The sequence below is a fragment of the Nycticebus coucang genome, chromosome 18 (genome assembly GCF_027406575.1).
Source record: "Nycticebus coucang isolate mNycCou1 chromosome 18, mNycCou1.pri, whole genome shotgun sequence".
Classification (NCBI taxonomy): domain Eukaryota; kingdom Metazoa; phylum Chordata; class Mammalia; order Primates; family Lorisidae; genus Nycticebus; species Nycticebus coucang.
In genome coordinates, this window is record NC_069797.1 from 40,328,020 (window position 1) to 40,340,725 (window position 12,706).

The window sequence follows — 12,706 nt, forward strand, 5'->3', positions numbered from 1 at the left end:
TAAATATTACATGTATCCATAATTCTGCTACCCTGACACCATAATTCCTTTCATTTTTATGCTTTTCATGTATGTAAATAACATTTTAAAGACAAATTCATAAAACTGAAGCTAAAAGTCAGAAACTACGACAGTAACTGAAATCATTAACTACATGATTGCCACCTAAAGCTTAGTAACTTAAACTATTCCCAATTATCCCACAAAACTTTATCACTGGACATCATTTAAAAACCACCTCCATTTCTCTAATACATATAAAGAGTATTATAAATTACTTAAAATTATATTTTTTGTATTAGTAGTAAGGACAAAATTGTTTCCACATAAATATTTGCAATGTTCTATTTGTATAACCAGTCTGTACGTATATTTTTTGCCTATCACTTAAACAAAAAAATTGGATGTACAAAACTGAGGTTTCAAGTTATTGGAATAGGATTTTTTTTCCACCCACTACCACAAATTATGCTGTTGAGTTTCCCACATTTGGGTAAATTGCAGGGCTCAGCACATCCGGAGTGCAATGGATAAGCCTCGCCTTGGCAAAACCACCTTTTTGATCATGGTATTTCCCTGGCCAGGTTAAGTATGGAATAGTATTAGTAAGCAGCTCTAATCTGATTATCAGCCCACATACACAGGAAAACATTTATTATTAAAAATATTGTTTTATGAGGTTTCTTTAAAAAATTTTGAGACAGAGTCTCTCTTTTTTTTTTTTTTTTTTGTAGAGACAGAGTCTCACTGTACCACCCTCAGGTAGAGTGCCGTGGCGTCACACAGCTCACAGCAACCTCTAACTCTTGGGCTTACACGATTCTCTTGCCTCAGCCTCCCGAGCAGCTGGGACTACAGGCGCCCGCCACAACGCCCGGCTATTTTTTTGTTGCAGTTTGGCCGGGGCTGGGTTGAACCCGCCACCCTCGGCATATGGGACCGGCGCCCTACTCACTGAGCCACAGGTGCCGCCCCAAGTCTCTCTCTCTTATCCTGGGTAGAGTGTTAAGGTGTTATAGCTCACAGCAACCTTAAACTCTTAGACTTCAGCAATCTTCTTGCTTCAGCCTCCTGAGTACCTGGGACTACAGGGACCCACCCACAATGCCTGGCTAGTTTTATTATTTTGAGTAGAGACAGGGTCTTGCTCTTGCTCAGGCTCGTCTCAAACTTCTGATCTCAAGTGATCTATGCCTCAGCCTCAGCCTTCGGGAGAGCTAGGAGTATAGACATGAGCCACTACCCCCACCCCCACCCTGCATGTTCTATGAGTTTTAAGAGAAGCATATTATCAATTTTATGTTCTAAAAGGAACACTAGGGTAAAACTTAAAGTCTTTCAAGAAAAATATCCTATAGAATCTGTAGTTTATAGTTTCAGGTGATCAGGCTGTATTTTATTTTTCTTTATTCTAGTAACCAATACCTTATGCAATAGAACATTATTTTATTATCAAAAGGAGGCAATAAATTAAATAAAAAAAATTACAAACCAGACTTTAGGACTATTTCTTAAATGTATTCTGCATGTTATGATATGCTATAATATGGCACTTGAAAGAGTCCATTTTGGAGCTTTTCAACTCCTTTTTAAATATGTGTAGTAAGCAGTAAAAGGAGCCTTCCCTGACACTCCTCTGAGACCACCAAAAGAAATAAAACCTATCCACCTTGCCTAGACAGGCCCTGACAGCTGCAAAGCCAACCATCATTACTTATCATTTCAGTTTAAGTGTGCTTTTCAGAAAGATTAATAATTCAGCATCTGTAGTCAGACAACATAAAAATATACCTCTGGCAAAATCTTAACTAATAGTGGAGTAGTTTTTATACTATATATCTTGCTTTTCAAGGTATCAAGTGATTTTTGTGAGCAAGTTACAGTTTAACAAATTCTCACACAGATATTTACGCATTAATTTACGTTTTAATTGTCTTTACGCACTTGTTAAACTGCAGTGTCACCTAACAAATAACAAATGCAATATAATCTCTTCATCTAAAAACTAGTTGAGGTATAATCTTTAAAATAAAGGAGTACACAACTTGTATTAAAATATAAAATGTGTGTATTTTTTGATATATCAATTCTATTTATAGTAATTTAAAATTAAAGAGATCATCACCCTCAATGCAGTTAGAAAGAGAATGGTTACAGAAAATTACTTTTTATTGGAGACAGAATCTCATTTTGTTACCCTTGGTAGAGTGCTGTGGTGTCATAGCTCACGACAACCTTAAACTCCTGGGCTCAAGCGATTCTCTTGCCTCAACCTCCTGAGTAGCTGGGACTACAGGCGCCTGCCACAATGCCCACCTACTTTTAGAGACGGGGTCCCGCTCTTGCTGAGGGTGGTCTCGAACATGTGAGCTCAGGCAATCCACCTGCCTCGGCCAGAGTGCTAGGATTACATGTGTGAGCCACAACACCCAGCCCAGAAAATTAGGTTAAACAACTAAAAGCTAAAAGTAAAAAAATGTCCATCAGTAGGTAAACTGGTTAATAAATGATTTCTGTACCTATGGATGTAGGAGAACACTACGCAGTTATTAAAAATTATGGTACAAGTCTAAATTTCTTAGCATACAAAGATATCTATTGTATCTGTGTTAGCAAAAACAGATCACAAAACATAAGGTATAACATGATTCTCTCTCATAAAATTATCCACACATATCCATATATGTAGATGGACAAAAACAGAGGGATTCTGTTCAGATGCACAAGAAAATGTTTTTAGTAGTTATCGCTAGGTAGCAGGGTATGACATGATTTTTACTTTCTCTTTTTCTATATTGTTTAACTTTTTATCATTGAGTGTGTATCACATATGCAAATAAAACAAAGCTACATTTTAAAAAAATGATTTCTGTAAGTATGAAGATGAAAGCATTCATTTTTAACCTTGGCATGGCTGTAGTGTTCTCCTAACTGAGTGGTTCTCAACCTTCCTAATTCCGCGACCCTTTAATGTAGTTCTTCATGTTCTGGTGACTCCCAACCATAAAATTGTTCTTGTTGCTACTTCATAACTGTAATTTTGCTACTGTTATGAATCATATTGTAAACATCTGACATGCAGAATGTATTTTCATTGTTACAAAGGGGTTGTGACCCACAGGTTGAGAACCACTGTCTTAACTGGTAACATCATATTATGAATGGTTTTAAATCAATTCTTCCTGAAATCAGGCAAATTTATCATCTTTAGAGATGAAAAATACCACTGAGCCTGTAAATAAACCTTTAGTCCAGAAAAATTATAGCTTAAACTAATATGCATCTGACATCAATGTAAAAAACATGATCTTTTGTGAGGCTCTGAACAAACTCATTTGATAATTGCTGTCTAGCTGGGTACAGTGGCTCAAGCCTGTAATTCCAGTGCTTGGGAGGCTGAGGCAGGTGGAATGCCTGAGCCCACGGGTTCAAGACCAGCCTGAGCCAGGGCAAGACCTTGTCTCTAAAAAATAGCTGGGTATTGTGGTGGGTGCCTGTAGTCCCAGTTACTTGGGAGGCTAAGGCAAGAGGATCACTTGAACCCAAGAGTTTAAGGTTCCTATGAGCTATGATGCCATAGCACTCTACCAAGGGTGACCAAGTGAGATTCTGTCTCAAAAAAAAAAAAAAAAAAATTATTGTCTAATGATAAACAATGATAGTAACAAATAGTCAATATTTATCAGATGATGTTCTAACCTTATGTATTATTTAATTCCCAAAACAACTCTAATAAGGTAGATAAAATTTTTCCATTTTACAGATGAGAAGACCAAGATTTAGAAAATAGAACACTAGCAATCTGAATTCAGACAGGCTTTAAAAAAATTTTTTTTTATTTTAGATTGATATGAGGGTACAAATGTTTAGGTTTCAGATAGGTTTTGAAATATCAAACTATATATATAACATAAACACAGTATTCCCCCTACAGATACAGAAGATGAAGATAGATCAGGGGCCAGGTATGGTGTCTCATGCCTACAATCCTAGCATTCTGGGAGGCCGAAGCAGGTAGACTGCTTGAGCTTAGGAGTTTGAGACCAGCCTGAGCAAGAGGGAGACCCTGTCTTTTCTAAAAATAGAAAACCTGGGCGGTGCCCATGGCTCAGTGGGTAGGGGGCTGACCCCATATATCGAGGGTAGCGGTTTTGAATTCCACCCGGCCAAACTGCAACAACAAAAAAATAGCTGGGTGTTGTGGTGGGTGCCTGTAGTCCCAGCTACTCGGGAGGCTGAGGAAAGAGAAGTGCCTAAGCCCAGGAGTTGGAGGTTGCTGTGAGCTGTGACACTACGGCACTCTACTGACGATGATAAAGTGAGATTCTGTCTCCAAAAAAAAAAAAAGAAAACCTAGCTGGTGTTGTGGCAGGTACCTATAGTCCCAGCTACTCAGGAGGCTGAGGCAAGAGGATTGCTTGGGCCTAGGAGTTTGAGATTGCTGTGAGCCTCGCCACCATGGTACTCTACCCAGGAGTACAGAATGAGACTCTGTCTCCAAAAAAAAAAATCAGGTAAGTCCCAGAAATCAGGTGACTACCTCAAGTACTATTCTACCATACCCAGTAAATAAAAAAGAACATTCATATCTGTTTTATCTCTAGGCATCCTGACGCCAAATACAGCAGGAACATTTTGTGGCCAAAAAACACAAACTTTAAATTTCCAGTTTCAACTTAAATATATTTTTAATAAATAATTATGATTAACAAGTCAAAACCAATATCAAAATTATGGACTGTGGCTTTAAAAAAGACTTGGGCTCTTCTTTTGGAGATTAACTTCTCATACCCCATCTATAAAAACCCTTCAGGCATAAGTAAGTTCTAGTTTTGACTTGATACAAAGGAGAGCATTTCTTAATATTAAAAAAATCTTATTATCACTGTTCAGGATAATGAGTCTTGATGTTCACTATGTAAGCACAACAAATGATGTTACATAGGTAATTTACTAATACTTTAATATTAATACTCCAAATCTTTTAAATTATTTTAGAGCATCTTACACTGAATGACTCATCTTAGTGATGGCAACAATCAGAATTTGTTAGCTTTGAATTCTTGTTACCATATATTGTGGTTTTATCTTCTATATGCCCCTTCCTTCAAAAAGATAAACCAGAAAAGGTTACAAGAAGAACCAAATCCCTAACTGGATGCTTGTGTGATGGGAATAGTAGTTTCAGAAATAACCTCTGCACTATTCTGTACATTCACTGAACTTTTTGGCACTGGCTCTCACAGCACTCCTTACTCACCAGCCTAAGTTTCGCATTATCCTAGGAGACGTCTGCATTTATATGGATAACCCATTTAACAGCCTACCCTCATAAGTCCTTGCCTTTATTTAGTCCAGAGACTATTCCTTCCACCCTATGTTAGCCATCTACGTCCACAGGCATATCATTGTATGACTGGTTTCTAAAACAGTGCTCGATAAATGTTGAATGAATGAATGAATGTGAAGGATCCTAAAATTATTTGTTCAATTAATTTGAATAGGGTCTGATTATTCCACTACCATAATGGAAGAACTAATTATGTGGATAGTGAGATTCATAAAAAACATAATAGAAGACCCCATTTATGAGTGCTCCTTAAATAAGGTTCTATTAGGTATACTTACTGGTCTAGGTAAGGCCAGGTTTGCTCCATACCAATGATAAAGTGCTCTCCATACAGGTTCTGGGACCATTTCATAATCTCTTCCATGGATCAGCTGTGGAGTTCGTTTCAATCGTCCTCCTTCTAGTGTTAATGATGTAGCCTTAAAAAGAATAAAATGAAAATATTGATATTTTAATATTATAAAGTCTTTTGTGTTTTAACAAAACCTAGACAACAAACTTACGTGTCACTACCCAGTTTCATGTTGCTGCAAAAACTGACCTTTTTATTTTATTTTATTTTATTTTTTTTGGTTTTTGGCTGGGGCTAGGTTTGAACCCACCACCTCCGGCATATGGGACCGGCGCCCTACTCCTTGAGCCACAGGCACCACCCAAAAACTGACCTTTTTAAAAAGCAATTTTTATTTTTTATTTTCAAAACAAACTACACGAAAATCTCTCTAAGTTGACCACCCAATGTAATGTAAGGAACTGGTCAACATACAGAAGTAGTCCACATAAGGAACTAGGCCTACTGTCCTGATATGCACATGTGGTGCATGTCTGGTCTATGAAAACCAGTCAACTTAAGGAGGTGGCCAACTATGGAGTTCTACTGTATTTAAGATAGGGAACTCAAGGCAAATCATTTGGAAAAACCATCAGCACATTTAGAAATAAATACTAGTTTTTGCAGATTTCTTTCAAACAATATAAAAAACTATTTTAGAAAAAAAATGTTCATATATAGTACATGTGAAACAACATTTTCACAATAGCTGTTCTATGTATGACTAACATTTCGAAGGATCACTACTCTATATCCTCTATTAGTTCTAAATCATAAAATATTCTCACAGAAATGTACTGTATAAGCACTGGGTGTGGTGGCGTGCCTGTAATCCTAGCTACCTGGGTGGCTAAAGTGGAAGGACTGCTTAAACTCAGAAGTTGGAGGCTGTAGTGAGTTATGCTCATGCCATTGCACTCCCAGCCTGGGCAACAGAGCAAGACTCCATCTCTCTCTCTCTCTCTCTTTTTTTTTTTTTGAGACAAATCACTCTGTCGCTTTGAGTAGAGTGTCATGGTGTCATCATAGCTCACAGCAACCTCAAACTCTTGGGCTTAAGCCATCCTCCTACCTCAGTTTTTCTATTTTTAGTAGAGATGGGCTTTTTTTTTTTTTTCTTGGAGACAGAGTCTCAAGCTGTCGCCCTGGGTAGAGTGCTGTGGCATCATAGTTCACAACAACGTCGAACTCGGGCTCAAGCGATCCTCTTGCCTCAGTTTTTCTATTTTTATTGTGCTCAGGCTGGTTTTAAACTTGTGAGCTCAAGCTATCCACCTGCCTTGGCCTCCCAGAGTGCTAGGATTATGGACATGGGCCACTATGCCCTGTCCTTTTTCTTTAATTGTTAGAGATTCATTGAGGGTACTACAAAGAACCAAATTATACTCATTGCATTTGTTAGATAAATTCCCTCTAGACATGGGGTCTTGCTCTGGCTCAGGCTGGTCTTGAACTCCTGAACTTAAGCAATTCTCCCACCTTGGCCTCCCAGAGTGTTAGGATTATAGGCGTGAGCCACTGCACCCAACAAGACCCCATCTCTTAAAAGAAAGAGAAGACAAGACAAGACTAAAGAAAGACAGAGGGTGGCGCCTGTGGTTCAGTGGGTAGGGTGCCAACCCCATATACCGAGAGTGACGGGTTCGAACCCAGTCCCAGCCAGCTAGAACAGCAATGAGAATTGCAACAAAAAATAGCCAGGCATTGTGGTGGGTGCCTGTAGTCCCAGCTACTCAGGAGGCTGAGGCAGGAGAATCACTTAAGCCCAAGAGTTGGAGGTTGCTGTGAGCTGTGATGCCACAGCACTCTACTGAGGATGCCAAAGTAAGACTTTGTCTCAAAACAAAAAAAAAAAAAAAAAGAAAGAAAGACAGAAATGTACTATACAAAGAGAATTCCATCTGTATCAGAGTAATTAAATGAACCATCAGTTTTTTGCTATGTTCTAAAACCTGTACGTTGAAATTTACTGGCAACTTGAAAGAGAACTTTAATTTTAGATGTTAAGTTATTTACCTTTACTGGTTCTTGAGTTACCAGTGGCTGGTTATCAATAGCCCCTGGTTTCTGAGGATTAAGTTGCAATAGAATATTCCCATTGGCTCCTAGCAAACACTGGTTGTTATTGTCAGAACTGTTATGTTGGCGAGCAAAGCACACATCTGCCCCTGGTGTGGCAGAATACAGAAAGCCTATAAAGAAAAGGAGGATGGAATCTGTTATTTTTAGTTATTATACATGAACAGGCTTAAATTAAATATGAGCTCAATGGCCAAGTACTGAGTTAACGCTATTATTCTGTTGGTATGTCAGTAGAGTTTTAGGTTCTGATAAATCTACAGAAGACAGGAAATAAGATGTATCCCTTTCTGGACAATTCAGAGCATGTCACTAAGTAGACCAAAAGCTTTTAAAAGTATTACCAAATGAACATTTGGATACCCTCCAGAATATCTAATAATTCATCATGAGAATTATATGTCCTTTCATAGGAAGGAAAGAGGTAAGCTTAATAGCTGGGCTTTTACATAGTCTTCTTTAATTATTTTTTCTACCTTCAAACACATTTCCGATATTGTTGATAGACGATGGTGACAGGAAGTCTCTAGATTAAAAGGCTAGAGCTAAAACAACTCCAACAAGAGTGCTAGGCTGCTAGATTTTAATGTATATATTTGAAAGAAAATCATGATCTTTATAATAGGAAAATGTGCACAGAAAAATTATTAACGATGGCTTAGAGTTGTGAATCTTAAAGATATTTTAAAGTATTTCAACTATCAATTACATGTTAATCTTGGTAAATATTCTAATAATCAATCACTTTATAATCTTCCACATGTGGTACTACTTAGGCTGTGGGTAACACATAATTTGATGAGCACAAACTAAACAGCACCATGCATAAGATTACCAGCACTTCTAGGAATACTATGGGATCGTTGTATCAAGAGAAAGAAAAAGAGAAGCATAGATTCCACAAAGAGCTTAAGTAGAGTAAATGCTAGCTATGTTCAATTTGCTCACAACTTTCCCAGGGAAGGAGAAAATCCCTGAGGAAATAACTAAACAGTTAAGACTGGAGGTCTTGTTACTATTATCAGCAGAATAAAAGAAATCAACTCAATTCAGGTGGGCCACAGAAATACCAAAGCATCTTCCCTAGAAGTGTGGAAATACAGGAGGTCTTGTTACTATTATCAGCAGAATAAAAGAAATCAACTCAATTCAGGTGGGCCACAGAAATACCAAAGCATCTTCCCTAGAAGTGTGGAAATACTAAGTTTTAGGTAAGTACCAAGGACTCAAGGGGAATTACAGGAGGCATTCTGAATTCTTTCTCAGTATTTTAACAAAACAATCCCCAAATTCTGGCCTGAAATGCCAACAGAATCTGATAGGAGAGTGCACTTAATCCAGTGCAGGTATAGAGAGTCCAGGAGATAGAAAATTTAATATTCTAAAAAATAATCTTCCCAAATTTAAATGTATTGATTAAATAATTTACTAATAATATAGGGAGATGTGGCTAGATCAATGAAAACAGCAAAAATATCTTCAGAATGAGAGACTAATAAAATAGAAAATAAAAGTTTTTCTTTGTAAAATTACTAATATATTACTAATTCATTTCATTCAAAATTTATTCTGGTGAATCGAAGCCCAATACCCCATTTCCCATACCTTTGCCCAATTAGACTCCCTTAAGAACTAACAGAAAGTATACTTACTGCTGCCAGCAGTTTCTGAGGCTTCAGATGCAGTAGAAATGTTGTCTGAAAATTTCTCTTCTGTGGTGTTCACATAACTGAGGCTGCCACCAATTCTGTCCTCACCCTGCTCCATAGGATGCACTGGTGCTCCAAATGAATGTTTTCCTCCATTCATAATAGACGATGGCTCAATTACAACAGGGTTAGCATCCTAAAATCATGAAGTTAGAATATAAGAAACAAAATTTAATAATCTGACAACTATGTAGTATTGGAAAATGAATCTCATGATGATCTATTGTTTGTAATCCTATTGTGGTGAGCTGTAGCAATTTTAAAAAATTTTAATATGTAACTCAATTTTAATCTATTTAAGGGAAAAAGTATATATATAAAAAAATTGTTGAGGTAGATAGGGAACAGACTGCAAAGGACATAAAGTATGTAATTTAGACATTCTATTGAAAGCTTTTTTAATATCAAAAATTAAGTAATATTTATAAGCCTGTTATAAAGATTAACAATTGCTATAAAGATATAGAAAATAAAATAAATATCATATAAACTCAGATTCTATCATTTAGCAATAGTTTGCATTTGCTAAATGACAGAATTGTGATTTACGACTGAAAAAAAAAAGTCTATGTAAAAGGTGAGTGGTGTATGACTTAACCAGCTATGTTACCTTTCACAATAACTAAACTTGAAAGTGTCATTTTCTTCATGAGTAAAAATTAAGAAAATATTAGTATCTATTGCAATGAGTTGTTGTCAAGATTACATGAGGGATGCCCATACTGTCTGGCTTTCAATAAATACGAACTACCATTTTGGATGTAGTTAAATCGATATATTAGACTAATGATGAGTATTCTGTGGTGTCTGAATCAATGATTTTTATTAAATCCTCTAACTCTAAGGTCTATAAAATAAACTGATAAATCATATTTTAAACAAAGCATATATTTTTTTTTACCTGACATATATTTCTTCTGTGAGAAACTTTAAATAGAGGAATAGCATAATACAGTTTTTGCTTTAAAAATAACTTTAGTACAGTGTTAGAAAGGACCAGAGGCTAAAACTGAAGCTGGAACATAAGTCAAAAGATTCTTTAATAATTCACATAAGAGGTGGCGCCTGCGGCTCAGTTGGTAAGGCGCCGGCCCCATATGCCAAGGGTGGCCGGTTCAAGCCTGGCCCCGGCTGAACTGCAACCAAAAAATAGCTGGGCGTTGTGGTAGGCGCCTGTAGTCCCAGCTACTCGGGAGGCTGAGGCAAGGGAATCGCTTAGGCCCAGGAGTTGGAGGTTGCTGTGAGCTGTGTGATGCCATGGCACTCTACTGAGGGCCATAAAGTGAGACTGTCTCTGCAAAAAAAAAAAAAATAATAATAATTCACATAAGAGATACAAAGTCCTAAACCAAGGAGATGAAGATTTAGTAAACATGTAGGAAGTGAAAAAAATCTGACAACTAATTGTGTGTAAAAAAAGGAACAAGAGTAATTCCAAGGAAGAACAAGAGGTGCTGGCTTAGAAGACTGGATGGGAGTTGACACTGTTACAAAGCAGGGTATACAGATGAATGGGAATGGTTTGGAAATGAGTTCTGGTTTTAAATATCATGGCATTTAATGCTCAACATGCTGAATATAAATATATATATATGAATATGTATTTGAGGCTCATTAAACTTTCCAAAATAAAACAAAAAAAGGCGTATATAGAATGAGAAGTGAGCAATATTTATAGGATAGGTAATAAAAGAATCTTGTTGAGGAAGGACACTGAGACTGAATGGTCAGAGAGGCAAAGAAAAATTAGGAGATTATAAAGTCTCAGAAGCAGAAATCACTAGCATAAACTATTTCCACTAAGTTTACAAGTGAAAAAAGAGACAAGATTTGAGAGGTAGAGAGGAAAGGCACCATGAAAATCTTAAAAAGAGAGATCATAGTATGAGGTTAAAAGGATAGAGAAAGGCTAAGAGGAGGAACAGAACAAGATCCGACAGGCATCTGAGTAGACAGCCAATAGCAGGGGTAGAAGAACTCAGTCAAGAAACTCTGATGTGAATTATAGTTGATAAAACTGATCAATGAATGTGGGTGTTAAAGGTACTGCTTATAAAGTAACTGACATCAAATTTAACAAGCTCCAAGTCACAGTACATCAACAGCATAGTTTATGCTTTTGTTTTTTTCACAGCAATTATAGAATCCTTAATTTTATTCAACACAAGGAGACACTGATCAACATTTTATCAGCTGTTTTCCTCTCTTTGATCTATAAATCAAGTGAATACTATTAATTAATCTACAGACATCTCAGAAGTCAGGTCTGATGAAATTCCAGCGCCTTTATAATTAAAAGTGACAAGAAAAATTAGAACAAAACCTTGGCTGCTTTCTACATACCAATAATATTATTGGATGTAACTTTTTAAATAGCAACTGAACCTTAATATCAAAAGTCAAATAATTCAGAAGTTAAATATTCACATTCTATTACAGATCCAAATATTAGCATCTTCCGGTAATTATCAACTGTGTTAAAGTCAGGGGAAAGTACAGTGGAAAAAGTTATTCCATGCTCCCTTCTCTGTTGGTCTTCTGATTACTTCAAGGAAAGGGTCTTAGGTTTGATGCTAATGTGTTAATCTAACACTTTAAAATATCTCTTTCTAACAAGGAAAGAACAGTCCTCAATAGCAGAGCTTTTATTTAGCTAGAATTTATATTAATAATATTAGTGCTTTCTATTTCAGGTGACACTGATTTTCTATTTAAGATAATGATATAAAATTTCCTTTTAAAATACATTAAAATAAGGCGGCACCTGTGGCTCAAGGAGTAGGGCACCAGCTCCATATACCAGAGGTGACGGGTTCAAACCCAGCCCCAGCCAAAAACTGTAAAATACATTAAAATAAAAACTGTGAATTATTTACATATGCTTATATGAACTCATATATGTTAAGTAATAATTATATGAGCATTATATGGGAAAAATGGTGACCACAGTAAACAAATGATTAAAAATTGGAAATCTACATTAAATATGGATTTTGGATCATTAATATTTTAAAATGGACTATTCCACCAAAGAAGTCAAAATTGGATAGACAAGAGACTAGAACTAAACTGACCCATGTCAAAAAGAAATATGTAAATGTAAATTAGGTCTACGTAGTTTATTTTCTTAAAGATTAGATCAAGCATCTAATAGGCTTTCTAACATTGAATCCATACCAACACAAAATTTAGACTAGGTTTCAAAAGAAAATTTTCTGTAAACAAAGTGATTTGTTT

General features: G+C 36.4%; 1 protein-coding gene and 2 non-coding genes across 8 annotated transcripts in view; 1 reads left to right on the top strand and 2 right to left on the bottom strand.

The window, feature by feature from the left end:
- USP32 (ubiquitin specific peptidase 32) overlaps positions 1-12,706 on the bottom strand; it is a 216,031-nt gene that overhangs the window by 39,826 nt on the left and 163,499 nt on the right. For all 6 annotated transcript variants that reach the window (XM_053570185.1, XM_053570184.1, XM_053570186.1 and 3 more), the window contains 3 exons: positions 9,413-9,605; positions 7,698-7,873; positions 5,629-5,769 (listed from right to left, as the gene is read on the bottom strand). In XM_053570185.1, coding sequence (XP_053426160.1) covers positions 5,629-5,769; positions 7,698-7,873; positions 9,413-9,605 — 510 coding nt within the window. The remainder of the gene's footprint in view (positions 1-5,628; positions 5,770-7,697; positions 7,874-9,412; positions 9,606-12,706) is intronic.
- LOC128571485 (U1 spliceosomal RNA) lies at positions 437-593 on the bottom strand. Its single transcript, XR_008375891.1, has one exon. It is a non-coding gene; the product is annotated as a U1 spliceosomal RNA (small nuclear RNA).
- LOC128571419 (small nucleolar RNA SNORD113/SNORD114 family) lies at positions 10,249-10,320 on the top strand. Its single transcript, XR_008375836.1, has one exon. It is a non-coding gene; the product is annotated as a small nucleolar RNA SNORD113/SNORD114 family (small nucleolar RNA).